The following is a 17,992-nucleotide window of genomic DNA, read 5'->3' on the forward strand; positions in this document are numbered from 1 at the left end:
GATAAGTTATTCTCCAAGATAGCTGGCCAACGGAAAGAAAGTGAAAGGTAAACTCAAAATTTCGAAGGTGCATCCATCAATTCAAGAAACCCCATATATGGGGTTAAAGTCATTAATGAGCCACAGGGAAAAACTGATCCAACGACACTTAATTCCATTCCACACTTAACTCCTAGCCTGAATTCCCAGTTTCGATCTTTGTTCAATGTGATCTCTCATCTTTTCATAGTAGCCAGTTTTCGTCTTGACCCTCCACATGGAGGGTGGTTGAATCCCCCTAAATGCTTGTCCCATCCCACCTTTAGGGAAGTGTTGAGTGAGCTATAGCTTGTCTTGGCACTGTTCTGGTGTCATTCAGTCATTAATTCGGCTGACCTAACTGGTGCAATGTATTCAATGCGGAGGCGATGGGTGCTTCCTTAACACGTTTCCCACTCCCTTTCCTTTTACACTTCCAAACAAGGGGTGTTACTCCTCCCCGTTACCTTGGGGTGGTTACCTTTGGGACAAGGTTCCTTTCTTCCTCCTTGGGTTGTTTAGTGGTCCTTGTTCAAACCCTTTCTTCATGTAATGCTAACTATCCCACTATTGTTTCTACTTGTTGGGCCTATACGCTCCTCAGGTGTGCCCCAACAGTGGAGCTATCCTTAAATCCTCATTGGGTCCATATGCTCCTTGGGCACAGCCTAGTAGGGGTGCTGTCCTTGGACCCCCACACAACACTTTAACTAAAAATATAGTTCTTGTAAAAAAGAAAAGAAAAGACTAATAATATGGTAAAAAGTGGGTCTAAAAGTCATAATTGCGCCAAGTGTCTGTATATATATATATATATTTTTCACATAATTTATTCTATCGTAATAAACCCCATATTCTTCTTTCTTTTAATATTAAAAATAGGATGCTAGTGAGATTGATAAATTAATAAAATTTTATATAAAGGAAAACATATTTCAAAAATAAAATTCAAATTTTAACCAAGTTTCATCAGGATTAAATTATAGAAATACAAGTAAGAATGACTAAAATTTTCAGTATTAAATAAAAAATTTTAAAAATGATGAATGATTAAATTAAAGTTAAAATTTAGTTTGGAGTAAAATTTTAAAATATTTAAAATTTAGCAAATAGAGATTTACCCAAACTGAACTATACCTTTTTTTTTTTTTTTTTTTTTTTTGGGAATAAACTGAACTATAGTTAGAATATAATTTTTAGATTCTCAAAAAAAGAGAAAGAAAAGAAAAAAAAAGAAGAAGTAATTTTTAGATTCTCTATATAAAAGGAAAAGAAAAAGGAATAGATGGTATAGCAGTGCACGCAGGGCACGTGCGAGAAAGTTTTGTGCCCTTTATAAATTATTTTATAGTCAGGAGTCCGGATGGGACCGAATCCATCTCTGTTCATCTTTATTCACTTTACTCTTTACGCCTGAATGTAATGGCGAAAATGGCCAACTGGCCTTAAAAACCAAACTATCTAGTTAGTAGGCGAGACTTAGAAACATATTTCATTTATAGCATCTCGAGTCTTAAAGACTCGATTTTGGGCTTCAAAATCGAGTCTTTAAGGCTCGGTTTGTATGCTTGACCACGTCTGATGTGGCAGTGGTGCCATCTGGTATTGACATGGAAATCGAGTCTCTTAGACTCGATTTCTAACCCTTATATATAACACCAAACACCAGAGCATCAGAGGAGGAAAAACCCAGACAAAAAAAAAAAAAAAAAAAAAAAAAAAAAAAAGAAAACCAGAAACAAAGAGGAAGAGAAGATCGAGATCGGAGACCCAGGCGCGCGCGCCATGACCAGAAACTGACCAGCGACCCAGGCAGCCAGGGGCTCGCGCCGGCCAGCGTCGAGCGCGACCAGGGGCTCGCGCGGCCTGGGTCGCGCGCGGCCTGGGGCTCGCGCGAGCTTGGGTCGCGCGCGGCCTGGGGCTCGCGCGAGTCAGGCCGCACGCGGCCTGGGGCTCGCGCGAGCCTGGGTCGCGCACGGCCTGAATCTCGCGCGAGCCCCAGGTCGCGCACGGCCTGACTCTGATCTGATCTGGTGAGGTTTGGCAGTGAGGTTCTCTGTTTCTCTCCCTCTGATCTGATCTGAGCTGTGTGTTTCTCTTTCTCTCCCTCTGATCTGATCTGCGTTTGGGTATTTTGGCATGTAGAGACTTAGAATTTTTTTTTAAAATTTTGGGATTGAAATCGAGTCTCTTAGACTCGATTTCCGGTTGGAATACACGTGGAAATCAAGTCTAAGAGACTCGATTTCCATGTTAATGCCCGATGGCAACTCTGCCACATCAGACGTGATCAAGCATACAAACCGAGCCTTAAAGACTCGATTTTGAAGCCCAAAATCGAGTCTTTAAGACTCGAGATGCTATAAATGAAATATGTTTCTAAATCTTGCCTACTAACTAGATAGTTTGGTTTTTAAGGCCATTTGGCCATTTTCGCCGAATGTAATTGTATAGATCTATAGATCCAATAAATCCATATCTGCTTCTGTTCGATCTCCTTTGTTTTCATGAATCTTGTCTAGCTTGTATTTTCGATCTCCTTTGTTTTCGTGAATCCTATCTAACTTGTATTTTCACCAAAATCGGTCACAAAGTTGATTGCTTAGAATGGCAGAAGTTGCAGTCTTCGGAGCAATAACTCTAGTTGATAAGTTGTCACTGTGGCTCGTCGAAAGTTGGTTTGACTTCAAGCGTATTGAGATTGAAATTGAAGAGCTAAGAAAATGGTTGAATACTATAAAAGTTTACCTGGAGGACACAGAAGGAAGAGAAGATACCGAGGGTTTGAAGCTTCGATCGTATGTGCGGGATTTAGCCTTTGAAATTCAGGATGTAATTGAAGATCTCATGTATGAAGCTACTGAACGCCCCCGTCATCTTCGTCAGGCCATCAAATTTATTTATGCGAGCATGTTTTGTCCATCAAAGCGATTTTCCTCCCGAATGAAAGCGATCAAGTGCAAAATTAGAAGCATCGATGCACTTTGCATTTGTCCCCCCCACGTTCGTACGGTAAGATCAAGTTCCAATTTATTTTTGGGGGATGAACATCATGTGGGCATTGAGAAGCATATAAAGCCTCTTCTTAGTCTTGTTTGCCTTGAAGATTCAAGTGATAAGGTAATTTCAGTAATTGGAGATGCTGGCTCAGGTAAAACAACTCTTATTAGCGAAGTTTACCATATTTTGAATTCAAATTTTAATTGCAAAGCTTGGGTTTCCGTCTCACGCTCTTCTGATGGCTTGTTAGAGAAACTTTGTGAGGCACTGGAATTACCTCACAAAATAAAGAAGTTGCGCTCTTGTTTACAACATAAAAGGTACCTCCTTGTTTTAGATGATATTTGGAATGAGAATGAGTGGAATTGGATTAAAAATGTGCTTCCTTCTAATAATACTGGTAGTAGAATAATCATCACCACACGTAAACGCAGTTTAGGTTCTTATTGTGCTAGTTCCAGTCATTATATCTATGATCTCAACCTTCATCCATTAACATGCGAAGAGGCTTGGGAGCTCTTTTGTGATAAGGCCTTCCAGGATGGTAAATGCCCGGATTTTTTGGTTGATTGGTCTGTGAAAATTGTAAAAAGATGTGAAGGATTGCCGCATGCAATTGTTACTATTGGAAAATTCTTGTCAAATAAGCAACAAAGCATGATGGAGTTTAGGAAGGTCCATGATTCCCTTCAATATGAACCAGATAATCCTTTTAGTCACTCTTTCTATAGAATTTTATGGCCAAGTTATTATCGTCTTCCGCCCAATCTCAAGTCTTGTTTCTTGTACTTTGGCCTTTTTCCTGAGGATTACTCTATCAAATGTGGAAGAATAATTCGCCTGTGGGTAGCTGAGGGATTCATTGAACAAAAACGAGGTAAAACTCTAGAGCAAGTGGCGTATGAGTACTTAGATGAGCTAATTCAAATGAGCTTGGTTCAAGTGAGCAGATGGGATTTAGATGGACAAGTAAGGAGTTGTCGAGTTTCTAATCTTGTAAGAGGGTTCATTCTTTCCGAGACTATGAAGGACAACTTCTTTACTGTTGTGAGCAGACAACACACCAGTTTGGGGGGTGAGAAGATCCGGCGCTTATCTCTCCACAATTGCTCCCCCTCTATATTACAAAGCAAGGACCTCTCTTATCTTCATACATTTTCTCTGTTTGGGGGAGACAATCGAATTGAATCATTTCCCAGAAGTTTTTTCAGAAAGGTCAGGTTGTTGACAGTTTTAGATTTGGAAAATTCAGCCTTGCATCATTTTCCTGAAGAAGCTGTCAAACTCAACCTCCTAACGTACCTAAGTCTGAGGAATACAAAGATAAATTCAGTTCCAAAATCTATTAAGAAGCTTCAAAACTTAATCATTTTGGACCTTAAAGAAACTCTCACCATTTTCCCAATGGAGATCGTTAAACTTCATAAGTTGCTCTTTTTGTTTGTTGGTGGCCGAGGCACATATCAGGCTGCTGTAGGGGCACAAGTGTCTTCAGGAATTGGGTGTTTGACAATGTTAGAGAAACTATCACTTATCAAGGCAAACAACAAGAACCAGAGCATTGTAAAAGAGTTAGGGAACTTGATTCATATGAGGGAACTTGGGATCACAGAACTCAAGGTTGAAGATGGAAAAAATTTGTGTGCATCCATTGAGAAGATGGAGCATCTTTGCTCTTTGTATGTGAACTCAGCAAGCAAGGAGGAGTATCTTGATTTGAATTATGTGACGAACTCTCCTCAACTGATTAATAGTCTAATTCTTGGAGGGAGGTTGGAGGAAATTCCAGCATGGATTGGTAAACTTAACAGTTTGTCTAAAATACAGCTCAAATGGTCAAAATTGCAGAGCAGCCCACTCGAGGCCCTTCAGGCTTTGCCTTCACTAAAGGAGCTTCATCTGTATGATGCTTACACTGGTACGGTGATGGAATTTAGTGCTGAATGCTTTTCGGAATTGAAGATGTTAGAAATTGAACAATGCAATAGGTTAAACAAGGTTGTGATTCAAGAACGAGCATTGCCTAAACTTCAAAAGCTGACAATAAAAAAATGTGATAGCTTGGTTATGGTGCACATAACAAAGAATTTTCTCAGCCAGCTGGAGGAAGTGCTTGTTCCACAAGACCTTATTAGTATGATAAAAGGATGAGAGGCGTTGTCGTTGAAGCACCTCTTTGGTATGGTTTCAATGAACAAAAATATTATTGTTATATTTCCATGTAGCATGCTGCCATGATTGCACATTCATTTTCTTGGATTGTTAAATCTCACATTTCTGTCAAATGAATTAGTAGTAGATATTTGGTTACACTAGTGGCACTACCAATAGTTAGTAGCTTGAAGGTTACGGTCCATTATTTCTAATACATTGAGCACAATAACTTATAAAAAAAAAAAACATTTGGCACAATACATATTGAGATTCTTTCTTGTAATAGTAGTAGTAGGACTCCCAGTAGTATTAGGATTACTAGTTTGACTAGTAAAATAAAACCTAATACATACTAACTTGGACCCAAAGAAAATAAACCTAAGATGCTTAGAATTTCTTAGAAGATTCTGGACTCAACTAAATTTCCAAAATACCCTTAATTCGCAGGAATTGTAGTAATTATAGATTTGCCATGGATATGAAATTATGAATTGACCATAACTAATAAAATAAAAACCCAAATTAAAAACTGTTTTAACCCTAAAGACTCAAACTTAGACTGTTAAAATGGCACGACTTTCACTTCAATTGGACTTTAAACGAGTACCCAATAAAATAATTCTTTGAATAGGGAAATTTGCAAAATAATAGCATATTACTCTTCCATGACTTCATCGATATGTTAATTGATAAATAGGACCATATAAGCATTTTTTCAAGCTCTTGAGACAAGGAAGTAAGGTCTTTCTAGAGGTTGCCATCAGTTTTAATCTTATGCTTTCATGGTGACATATATGTATTGGCCTGAATTTTTCTTTTTTAATCTTCTACGTCTCAATTTTTATATCAAAAACCTCAATTTAGTATTTTTGAGCTTGAGTTTGTCAATTCATGTTTAATGAATAGCAGGTTTTTTGAAGATAATGAGATAACTATGCCAGATCTCAAGTTATTCTGTTTTTAGAACCTTAATGGACTGGTTTTTGGCATTGAGAAACCATTCTTTCTTTACTTTTCTTGATTTACTTGATTTATGTAATTTTCTTTGATATTAATAAATCTTTATTACTTATATGTAAAAAAAAAAATTCATGTTTAATGAATGTATTTAAATAGAAATTGTAATTTGTAAATTATTGTTTATATGATATTTGTTCATGTGGTGATTTAATATCTTAAAGAATTCCTGCTTGTTAACTTCTTGAGCCATCGTAAAGGCCCCCCCCCCCCCCCCCCCGGGCCAAAAAAAAAAAATCTGTCGAGCCTACCCAATAGTTCACTGGAAGTTGATGGAAGCCCCCCAACCCCACATCGGTCAAATCAAGCCCTTAAGCCCCGCAACTGGTCTCTAAGAAGCGCCAGCAATCTTGAATGCCAATCGCAAGGCACCTTGTCATCACAGCCAAAGGTTCGACTGTGTAATTCAACATTTGGGATTTCCTTTTGTCAATTAGACTCAGGGTTTTGGCTGCTTTAGGATTATCTTTGCTGCATTATGGGTGGTGTTCGTAGTTTTTTCATTGAATCCAAACTTTTTCAACTGGTGGTAGAGGAAGGGGGACGGTATTTTTCTTTAAGGATTTTTGAGCGGTGTAGGTACTTCATGAAGTCGGTCTTTGTGGGTAAGGAAGTGGCACAATGGTTGATGAAGAGTTTAGAGCAGATAGTCGTTGGGAGCAATCCGAAGTGTTTTTATTTGTTCAAGGAAGGTGATTTAGCCTACACCCTCCAACGGTGCTCCAATTCTTTTGGCTTGTTTCTAATGTTGATTGAACTTAAAGTTGGTGGGTCTAGGAGGTCCATTATTATTCCAGTAGGCAGAGCAAAGAATGGATGGACGGTTTTTGGGTTAGAGTTAAGGAAGATGTTGGAACCTGAAAACTATGTGAATGGTGGGACTGGGCTGTTGAAGTTTGTGGCTCAGCCTCATAAGGTTAACTCAAGGGTTCAACCTTTTAAATCCTTTGTTGATACGGTGTGTGGGCATGAGGTGCAGGTTAGGGGCAAAAACCAACCAGAGAAGCAAAACCCAGTCAATAAACAAAATTTGTTGAGAGAAGCGTTGGTGAGCTTACCAGTTATGGCGACTCTAGAAGGTAGAGTTGTGGGTTCTCAGTGCAGTGCAGAGGAGTTCTACGTTGGAAAGACAAATCGGGTAGGATATAATAAGAGATCTCCGTTGCATTTCAAATCAGTTTGGCTTGAACATGGTTATGGAAATAAACGTGAACTGGGGAGCTCTGACTGGGCAGGAAAAAGCTTGACTGTTAAAGTGAATGGGAAAGGAAAAAGGAGGGTGGTGTGGAAGAAAGGTGGACTGAGGAATTCCTTATGGGTAACAAGGGATCAGAAGGAGCACGTGCCTAGTAGTTCATGGGTTCACAAATCTTCTTTGGTGGGCTCAGGTAATCAAGTGGGCTTTCCTGTGTTCTCTGGTCTAGAGCCCACCGGCCCAATGAGGTTAGCAGTGGGTGAAAGCCCAACTGTGGGGGACCCAAGACTTTTAAGGCAGGAAGCCCAAGCACCGGTGAGGTCTAAAGTTCAACACGAAGCTTCGGAGGCTCAGGACATCACAAGTGCTTATGTCGTTCAAGTTGTGGAGTCTCTGGTGCCACTGGTGAAGGCTGGAATAGCGCGACACCAAGATGGATCGTTGTCCGGCACAGTGCGACACCAAGATGGATTGCCGACGACCCAAACTGACATGGATTGTTTTCCGGCGATGGTTGGTGGCCCTTTTTCCGATGGGTTTCGCGCTGGGGCTTCACCGGTGGTACGGGATAGGGCCGACACAGCTCTTTTCCACACCACAAGGATAGATTTAGTGGCTATTCCTCCAACCGAGCCTTTGGGTTGCCTTGTGGTAACTTCGGCAGAGGCTGAGAGTCTTATTTCTGGTGGGCATTGTGCCGATGAGCCTCCGTCCATACTGGGTAAGATAGAAATGGAGGGTGATAGGGCATTTATAGGTCTTGAGCTTTCCAATCACGTTCTGAGTCCACTGAGAATTGGGATTGAGGAATGGGGTGTTCCAGGTGGAGATGAAGGTGGTCGGGTTGAGGGTGCTAGTGATATACAGGGGATTGACACCTCCATTCAGGCTAACTAGTTGGTGTCGGCGTTGCCTGAGGTCGATATAGCTTATGCAGTTGAGGCCTTGGGTGATGTGGAGAGTTTTTCCTCTATTAATCCCTTGGGGGTGGTGGTGACGGCTGAATTGAATTGTGATACTGAGGTGAGGAGGTTGGATAACACTTTGAAGGTGTCTAATTGGGTGAAATATAGACTCCCCAGCTTTAGTAAGATGATGGGGCTTTCCTTGGGTCGACATGAGAAGAGGTTTATTATGCTATTACAAAGACTTGAGACGGAGATTGAGGCAACCAAGCTGGTGCATAGGAAAGATGCTGCCTTCCAAAAAGCTGTCTCCAAAGATAAAGGGAAGAGGGAGTTGAGGAATTTGATTTCCTCGGTTAATTATGATGGGAGATAGTTTTCCTTTCTTTGGCTGCTTGACTGAGGGTGTAGTAGGGAGTTTACAGTTTCAATGAAGTTAAGAATGGTGTCTTGGAATGTTCGAGGTTTGAATGATTCGCGGAAACGTTTGGTAGTTAGAAATTTATTACGGGCTTGGAATTGTGATGTAGTTTTCCTTTAAGAAATTAAGCTTGCAGGCATGGATAGACAGTTGATTTGCAGCTTGTGGAGTTGTCCCTATGTAGACTGGGTAGCCTTGGATGTGGATCAGACAGTTGGTGGGATTTTGATGATGTGGGATAGGAGGGTTTTAGAAAAGCTGAGGTAATGGTGGGTCAATTTTCCGTATCAGTTCGGTGGTAGGGTTTGGGGGATGGTTATATTTGGGCTTGTTCTGGGGTTTATGGCCCGAATATTAATAACTTGAGGGGGGCAGTTGTGGGATGAGCTGATTGGAATTCAGCAACTTTGGGAAGTTCCATGGTGTTATATAGGGGATTTCAACATTGTTCGGTTCCCTAGTGAACGGTTGGGGGGATCACGTCTGACCACAGCTATGGAGAATTTTTTTGAGTTCATTGAGGAGCTTAGCTTGATAGATTTGCCATTGGAAGGGAGGAGTTATACATGGTCGAGTGGCTTGGAGTAGCCCTCGATGTCTAGGATAGATAGAGTTCTGGTTTCTCATGATTGGGAGGATCACTATCCGCATGTGACCCAACGGGTTTTACCTCGTCCTATTTTAGATTACTTTCCCATATTAGTGGAGGCAAGAGGGATATTAAGGGGGAAAAGTCCCTTTAGGTTCCAGAACATGTGGCTAAAGTTGGAGGGGTTCAAAGATAGGGTTCATTCTTGGTGGAATCGATATACTTTCTCAGGTACCCCCAGTTTTGTACTTGCCAAGAAGCTGAAGGCATTGAAGGAAGATATTATTCAGTGGAACCGGAGTGAGTTTGGAAATGTAGAGCGTCGGAAAAAAGATCTGATGGAGGCTTTGAAATTATTGGATGTTAAGGAAGGGGAGCTCGGCCTTTCTGAAGTGGAGTTAGGTGAGAGAGCTAAGTTGAGATCTCAAATTCAGAACCTTCTCTCTTTGGAAGAAGTCTTGTGGAGACAGAAATCGAGGATGCTTTGCATTAAGGAAGGTGACAAAAATACCAAATTTTTCCACAAGATGGCCAATTCTCGGAGAAGGCATAATCATATTGGTATGTTGGAGGTAGATGGGGTTACCTATGAGGGCGAATACGAGATGGTCAACCAAGCTGTACAGTTTTATAAAAAATTGTACAAGGAGACAGAGGAGTGGAGGCCTTGTGTGGAAGGGTTGGATTTTAATCAGATAGAGGGGTTGGAGAGGGACTGGCTTGAATGGAGGTTTGAGCAGGAGGAGGTTCTTCGAGTTGTTAAAGAGATGGAAGGAGATAAAGCTCCAGGTCCTGATGGTTTATCTTTGGCTTTCTATCACCATTGTTGGGAAGTTGTGGTAAGAGATGTCTTAGCTGTATTTGATGAGTTTTATCAACACAGCAAGTTTGAAAAATCTCTTAATGCAACTTTAATAGCCTTAATCCCCAAGAAGAATGGTGCTTCAAATGTTCGAGATTTTAGACCTATTAGTTTGGTGGGGAGTGTTTACAAGATCTTGGCCAAGGTGTTGGCAAACCGCCTGGGAGAGGTTTTGGATCAACTGATATCGGAGTCTCAGAACAGTTTTGTAGGTGGTAGACAGATACTTGATTCAGTTCTCATTGCTAATGAGTGTGTTGATAGTAGGGTGAAGAGTAAGATTTCGGGGGTTATTTGTAAATTAGATATTGAGAAAGCCTACAACCATGTCAACTGGGAGGCCCTTCTTGATTTGTTGAAGAGAATGAGATTTGGGGTGAGGTGGCGTACATGGATCCGCACTTGTATATCTACAGCCCAATTCTCTGTCTTGTCTAATGGGTCTTCAGTTGATTTTTTTGGGAGCTCGAGGGGTTTGAGACAAGGGGACCCGCTATCCCCCCTGTTATTTCTGGTTATGATGGAGGTCTTCAATAAGATGATGAAAAGAGCTGAAGAGGCTGGTTTGTTTCGAGGCTTTAGGGTTGATGGTAGACGGGGTGGAGGGGTATGTGTCTCGCATATTTTGTTTGTGGATGATATGATTCTGTTTTGCGATGTCGATGAGGAGCATATTCTACATGTTAGGATGCTTCTTCTTTATTTCCAGGCAGTGACAGGTTTAAAGGTTAATGTGCTGAAGAGTGAGATGGTTCCCATTAGGGAGGTTCCTAATGTCCATGTCTTGGCAGAGTTTCTGGGATGCCGGATTGGGTCTTTGCCTATAACCTATCTTGGTATGCCATTGGGGGCGTCCCACAAGTCCCCTATTGTTTGGAATCCTATCTTGGAGAAAATTGAGCGCAAGTTGGTGAATTGGAAAAAGATGTATTTGTCAAAAGGTGGAAGATTAACGTTGCTTAAAAGCACTTTATCTAGTCTCCCCACTTATTTCTTGTCTCTTTTTACCATCCCTACACATGCGGCCGATAAAATTGAAAGGTTGCAAAGGGATTTCTTGTGGGGGGACTCCAAGCTTCACTTGGTGGAATGGGATAAGGTGTGTGCACCTTTGGAAAATGGTGGGTTAGGAGTAAGGAAATTAACTACATTTAATAAAGCCTTGCTAGGGAAGTGGTTATGGAGGTTTGGGATTGAGGAGACAAGGCTTTGGAGAAGGGTTGTAGCTCTCAAGTTTGGGGAAGAATGGGGGAGATGGACTTCCAAGCTAGGAAGAGGGGTACATGGATGTGGCTTGTGGAGAAGTATTCGCATGGGATGGGAGGATTTTAGCAAGAATATTCACTTTGAGGTAGGGGTGGGGGATAGAGTGAAGCTTTGGACAAATCTATGGTGTGGGGATTCTCCTCTTCAATTGATTTTTCCGAATGTGTATGGGATGGTCTCTGATAAAGGGGCATCGGTAGCCTCTTCTCTTGAACGGTTGGGGATAGAGGAGCGGAGAAGCTGGGATGTTCATTTTTCTCAGAGACCAAATGATTGGGAAATGGGTGGTGTGGATGATTTTCTCTGTACCTTGGGCTCAAATCTTCCTCCCACTGAGAACGGAGATCATATGCGATGGAAATTGACAAATAATGGGGACTTTGATATTCGATCGTTCTACAATAAGTTAAGAAGCCCCTTGCCCATTATTTTTCCTTGGAAAGGTGTTTGGAAGGTCAAGGCTCCTCGGTGTGTTTCCTTCTTTGTGTGGACTGCTTTATGGGATAGGATCCTTACAGGTGATAATTTGAGGGGTAGAAGGTTGGATTTTGTCAACTGGTGTATCATGTGCCGCAGTAATGGAGAGACGGTGGATCATTTGTTACTACATTGTGAAAAGGCTTATCGGTTGTGGACTTTGGTGTTTAGATCCTTTGGGTTCTCTTGGGTCTTGCCAAGATCGGTTGCGGATACTCTTTTTGGTTGGTGGAATTGTCCTGGAAAGCATTTGTCTAGCATTTGGAATTTAGCTCCATTATGCTTGATGTGGTGTCTTTGGAGGGAGTGAAATAGGAGGACGTTTGAGGACATGGATAGCTCGGATGACCAGCTATTGGCCTCTGTCAGTGGCACTTTGTTTGACTGGTCTAGGGCGTGGGGACTCACCTCTAGTGATTCTCTCCCTATGTTCCTTAGCTCCCTCCTACTTAGTTTCTTTCCTTTTCTTTTTCTTTTCACTCTTTTCCCTTTGTATTTTTCTCTCTGCCATATGTTTTTTGCATAAGGTAGTGTTTTTGAATATAATCTTTATTACCTATAAAAAAAAATGATATTTGTTCATGCTTCTTGGGCCAAAGTTTGTTGTCTACACTTTTTTTGCTAAAAAATTTCCTCTATGACATAAGTAATGTATTATTTGGACAGATTTATAATGTTAGAAATACCCATATAATTTTTTTTCCATCCCAATATTATGTGAATATGTTTGGAATATTTAGACTTTTTTTGATTGTGTATGCTCGCAAAAATGATTTATGGTTTATTTAAGAAATGGTTATCCATGTTTGAATTTGAAACTTTGTTGATTGTGGAGTCCTGCTCTTTCCATAGTGGAATAATATATGGCAATCTGTTAGCAATTGGTGTCATCTGACCTTACCCATAGGATATAATATATACAAATCTGTTCGTTACTAGTGCCATATGGCCCTGTCAAGAGGGATTAAAAATGTTGTAAGAGCCTTGTCTTTACCAGAGGCTTTCCTTTTGAATTGCTGGATTGTCAATGTCCTGCAATTGTTCATACATTCTACTATGGATTTATAGTTTTCTGCCGAGGATGAAAAGGTGAGATGGGTTGGGAGAGGCAATGTTGGAATAATGTGGACAGTATTTTGTGGTAGTGAAGAAAGATTGGGAAAGGTAAGGAAGAATTTGGACCCATAGGATATAGGTGGCACACACCCATTATCCTTCTACTGCTAGGAGCTGGTGGTAGTTGCTCTTTTATGAGGCAGACTAAGTCATTTGGTTTGTCTCTTCGATTGGAAGCTGAAAAATTATGTTTAGTGATTAATAGAGGAATCACACCATCTGTAAAAACAGTGCAAAGAGGGTTGAAGTCTGTGAGAGCTCGTGCTCAGGCAAAGAGACAATTTTCGAAAGAAACATTGCTAGACAATAAATGTGTTCACCTCAAAGAGGGTTGAAGTCACAGAATATTGAAGCCGCAGAACTGGGTGATCATAGAAGCACTGCTCATTATCCTAGAAAATACACACCATAGACCAGCAAATGAAGAGTTAATTAGTCTTTGATATAGAAGCATTAGCAACATGGGAAACCTATAGAAAAGATTATCATCATTGAATATTATGGCATACCAATGATTAACATTTTCAAACATTCATGAATCTTACATCTCCATAATTACAGAGCATGCATAATTTGTCATCTATCTCGAACCTTCAGTTTACACAGCTCAACTAGGAAGTTTGTTCCATGCAATCTTCTAGATTAGCATGTTCAGATGTTCCTAAATCTTACTGCTCCATTATTTCTTCTATTCAATATTGGTTGGTTGAATCTGTAAGCCAATTGAGAAGTGAAATTACTCAATGTGTGTAGGGTCCAAGTTACCTTATATGTTTGCTGATCTTGTGACAAGTGGATTTTGAGGATATTTGAATATTTGATGCTAATCTTCTTAAAAATCAGCCCAAATAAGTTCTTTATTTCACTGGACTGGACTTGCAGTGATTAACTCCGAGACCCAGTGATTAACTCCGAGACCCAGTTTGGATGGAATGGAAAGAGGAAGGAGAGTACCAAAATTATGCTTTAAATTGCACCTTGTGTTTCCAGTGGGGGATGGACCTTCTTTCCTTCTCAGCTCTTAGTTACAACAACATAGTAGCTATTGTTTCACTGGTTGAGAGTACTGTTTTTTTTTTTTTTGGGTTTCTAGCTTGTCTTGGCTAGAGTTTTTCCTCTGTATCTTTTGCTCATCTTTTATCAGAGAATAGTTCTGAGGGTTTCTTCCCTGTTTTGTTGTAGGGTACTTGTTGTTTTGTTGATTAATAATGTTCACTGATTTACACCAAAAAAAAAAAAAAAACTCTGAGACTAAGTTGATTTGTACAGGCTTGGGGGATGCTTTGGTTGTAGTTTGAAATTAGGAAGGAATGGTATCGATGGGTCTTCCCACATCTTACACCCAATCTCATTACTAATTTTAGACTTTTATTCATGGGTATCCATGGTTCTTCCCGCACCTCACCACCCAGAATTTCTTTCTACTGCCATGAGCTCTTAAAAGGTATTTTTTAGACTTTTATTGCCTTGAAGGGCATGCCTCTCAAGCATTTACAATTTAGAATTTTCACCCATGGTTTATCTTCTCCAATTATCTTCCATATGGCAACCCATTCATTTTAGAACATGCAGATTTTTGAAAATTGAGAGAGGACATAGTATAAATTGGTGAGGCTACTGCTTTTGGCCTTATTAGATAATCCCTTGCTATTCCCTGGACTTGACTCTGAATCTTTTACACAACTTCATTGAGAGTGTGGCTCTGTGACTCGCTGCAACTCAATGGAAGGCTGAGGTATTTTGAGTGGAAATCTGCTTTACTGGGGTTAACATAGGAGCAAATCTCTGTGGCTTTTCATTAATTAACATTTCTGCTAAAAATTACATTTGAATTCTTGGCATTGACAGAATGACTTAATGATAATTGAAATTTCTCTATGCATTATTTGATAACTATGGCTTGGTTTCTTTCTGCCTTAGCAAAGATTAGAAGACCTTGAGTGAATTTTAATGCGATACACTGTTGTAAGGCCCATCCCAGAAAAAGGAAAAAAGAGGGACCAACTTTAAAAGCTAGGGACTAGGAACTAGGGATTTTATCATGTTAATTGAATAGAAAGAGAGAGACAATGAGGGCTAGAGGCAGTCATCCAATGTCCAAGCTTGATTCTCAATTAGGTATTCACTTTATCCATCTTTCTGTGTTCTCTATCAGAATAACCTTTAGGTGCCAATAATGGATTATAACCTCAAGATCTATTGCAAGTGTGTAAAACTTGTGAGATACTAGGTGTCGAGAACATGTTATACTTTTCGTGAAGCTGCGTCAAACTTGTGAGATAGGCTTGACTGCTTGACAAATACCTACATGATAACTTTGCACATTTTGAATGCCATATAACTAACTTTAGGTTGGACCGTAGAGAGTACTGCACATGATGCATTGAATTGTCATATGAATTCATAAGCTAGGTTGAATTTGACTTTTATTTGGATATGATCTGTTAGTATAGAATATTAACTATGTACATTAGGATTTCCCGGAGAACCTTGATGGGTCCCTTTTGATGACATCACAATGTGGTGAGAATAACTCTAATAGTACTATATCTATGCTGTTTAGGGGGAAAAAAAAAAGATGTTTGGGAGGATTATAATGGGGTAAAACTGGGCAGGCAGTAATTCTTACCTAATTAGGATTGACTCACTGCAGAATGCAGTCTGACGACATTGACTTGGACTATTTATAATTCGATTGAGGACTTGAATATTGACTTCAAATTTTGGTACAGTTGGTCAATATATAGAAGCTTATATCTGGAAAATTTTGAGATTTGTAAAGTTCTTTTTTTATGTTAAATCTAGGGTAGAAGTAGGCTGATCCGCTGTGACAATCACATTAGAATACATGACATTTGGAATCTTTCACAGCAGGTGAGAATGGCCTTGTCAGTATAGTGCATATGAGGTATAGAAAATAGATAATCTTGTACAACATTATGTTTGAACTTGAGGTAGCGGATTGAAACAAAATGATTTTTAGTCCTTATTTTCTGTGTTCATGTTGTAATGTTGATCGATAAATGTGAGCATATAGGCATTTCTTCGAACTCAGACAAGGTTTTTCTAGTGGTTACCATCAGTTAATACAGTATCTTAAATTTTTGAGGTAACATATATGTATAGCTGATTTTCTTTGTAAATCTTCTACTTCTCAATGTTCATTTGAAAAATCTCAAATTAGTATTTTTGAGCTTATGAGTTTGTCAATTTATGTATAACAAATGTACTTCAATAATTATTATTATTTGTTAACTACTGTTCTGATATGATATCTGGTCATACTTCCAGGGCCAAACACTTTGTTGTCTATAGACTTTATACTTCATTTGCTAAAGAAATTCACTTATGAAATAAGTAATATAGTTTTTAGACAGATTATGATGTTAGAAATTCCCAAATAAATTTTTGTAATCAGATATTTTAACTTGAATTATGATGCTATGTGAATATGTTTATAATCTTTAGTCTCAGACTCTGTTTTGATATGCATGCTAGCAATATGATTTATGGTTTATTTAAGAAACAGTTATTCATATTTGAATTTGAAACTTAGTTACTGTGGAGTCTAGTCCTGTTCATAGGATCATCTGACGTTACATAAAGGGTTTAATTTATACATATTTGTTCAGTACTGGTATCATTTGGCCCTGCCAAGAGGGGTTAAAAATGTTGGAATTATTCACTCACAGGACTGTATGTTATGTGGCACATGCCTAACCATGATTGTTTATATGTGTTTGAAAGATAATTATTATGTTAGCCAAAATTCATGTATTTTCTATTTGAAATAAATTATTCTATTTGTCCTTATTCCACATTAAATTTATCATACCTGGTGTTCAGATTTCTGTTATGAAATAGGGAAACAAAATCTTACTGTTAACTTGGCTTGACCCGTAGGGCATTATGTATTTTGCTACTAAGTTGTGAAGCTCATCCATTTCTATTCTGATGTTTCAGATATAAAGCTTTGAGGGAAGAATTGATTCGTGGAGTTGCAGAGGCTGGTTTATTAGCTATTTATGTAATGCTTGGAATTTTCATTGTACTTGGAGACTTTTGGTCATTAGAGATTGTTATCATGGTAATTGCTACATGGAGTCGCTAAGAAAAAAAAGAAGGAAAATAAAAATGAGAGTTAGACTTACATGTATAATAGACATGTTATGGTGGGGATAGTTTTATTTCATTTTTTAAAAAAAAATTAAGTACTAAGAATGTAAAGGTATTATATGTAAGTTTAGTTCAAAAACTTTTATTTATGTATTAATTATTTTTATTACTAAAAGATAGATTTAGCTCATAGTCCATGGAAATATGGATTTGGGTAGTGATGGTACAGCTTCATCTTTACAAGAAGCTTGCATTTCATTTCAATCGCTAGATTGTCAATGTCCTTGAATTATTAATCTATTCTAATATGGACTTTTAGGGCCCGTTTGGATGGAGGGGCGAGGGAGGAGGGGTGGAGGAGAGTAGAGTAGAGTTGGCTGAAAATAGGCTAATTTTAGGTCAAATTGACTCTACTCTACTTCTCATCAATCCAAATGGACCATTAGTTGTGTCCAGAGTGATAGAAGAGTGGGATGGGTGGGGGGAGTGGCTATGTTGGAATTATGTTCATCCATCTGATCCTTGGTCTACTGGTGTCGTGAGTACTCGTAGGCATCCAAAGAAGGCTATGATTCATCATTGCTTTCTTGATTCTCAACACATTCTCTTGGGCACATGGATCCTTTCCTTTGAAATCATTTTGGTTCCTAGGCAACCAAACCTGATCAAGGATATTGTCAGGAAAGTAATGAAGTGATGACTAGTCTCAATGGATACTTATTGGTTCAGAGGAAAGAAGTCTAGCTGGAAGCAATCAGTTCTTACTCTCCATTGCGAAGAGCCCATTTATTCATATCTTCACTTGGATGGGCAGGCCAATGTTCCATCATTTTGTCTTTGCATTTCATTATCTTCA

The 17,992-nt window shown here is 39.4% G+C and overlaps 2 protein-coding genes across 2 annotated transcripts; both read left to right on the forward strand.

Annotated features, from left to right (window-relative positions):
* Positions 1-2,625: 2,625 nt before the first annotated feature.
* LOC126721757 (disease resistance protein RPM1-like) lies at positions 2,626-4,097 on the forward strand. Its single transcript, XM_050424819.1, has 2 exons — positions 2,626-3,987; positions 4,074-4,097. Exons 1-2 carry the CDS (start codon positions 2,626-2,628, stop codon positions 4,095-4,097), a joined length of 1,386 nt encoding a protein of 461 aa, XP_050280776.1.
* A 321-nt stretch (positions 4,098-4,418) lies between these two features.
* On the forward strand, positions 4,419-17,155 carry LOC126721146 (disease resistance protein RPM1-like). The gene is made up of 2 exons (XM_050424164.1): positions 4,419-5,197; positions 16,984-17,155. Exon 1 carries the CDS (start codon positions 4,423-4,425, stop codon positions 5,167-5,169), a length of 747 nt encoding a protein of 248 aa, XP_050280121.1. The 5' UTR covers positions 4,419-4,422; the 3' UTR covers positions 5,170-5,197; positions 16,984-17,155.
* The last annotated feature ends 837 nt before the right edge of the window (positions 17,156-17,992 follow it).

This window comes from Quercus robur, chromosome 4, assembly GCF_932294415.1.
Source record: "Quercus robur chromosome 4, dhQueRobu3.1, whole genome shotgun sequence".
Taxonomy (NCBI): domain Eukaryota; kingdom Viridiplantae; phylum Streptophyta; class Magnoliopsida; order Fagales; family Fagaceae; genus Quercus; species Quercus robur.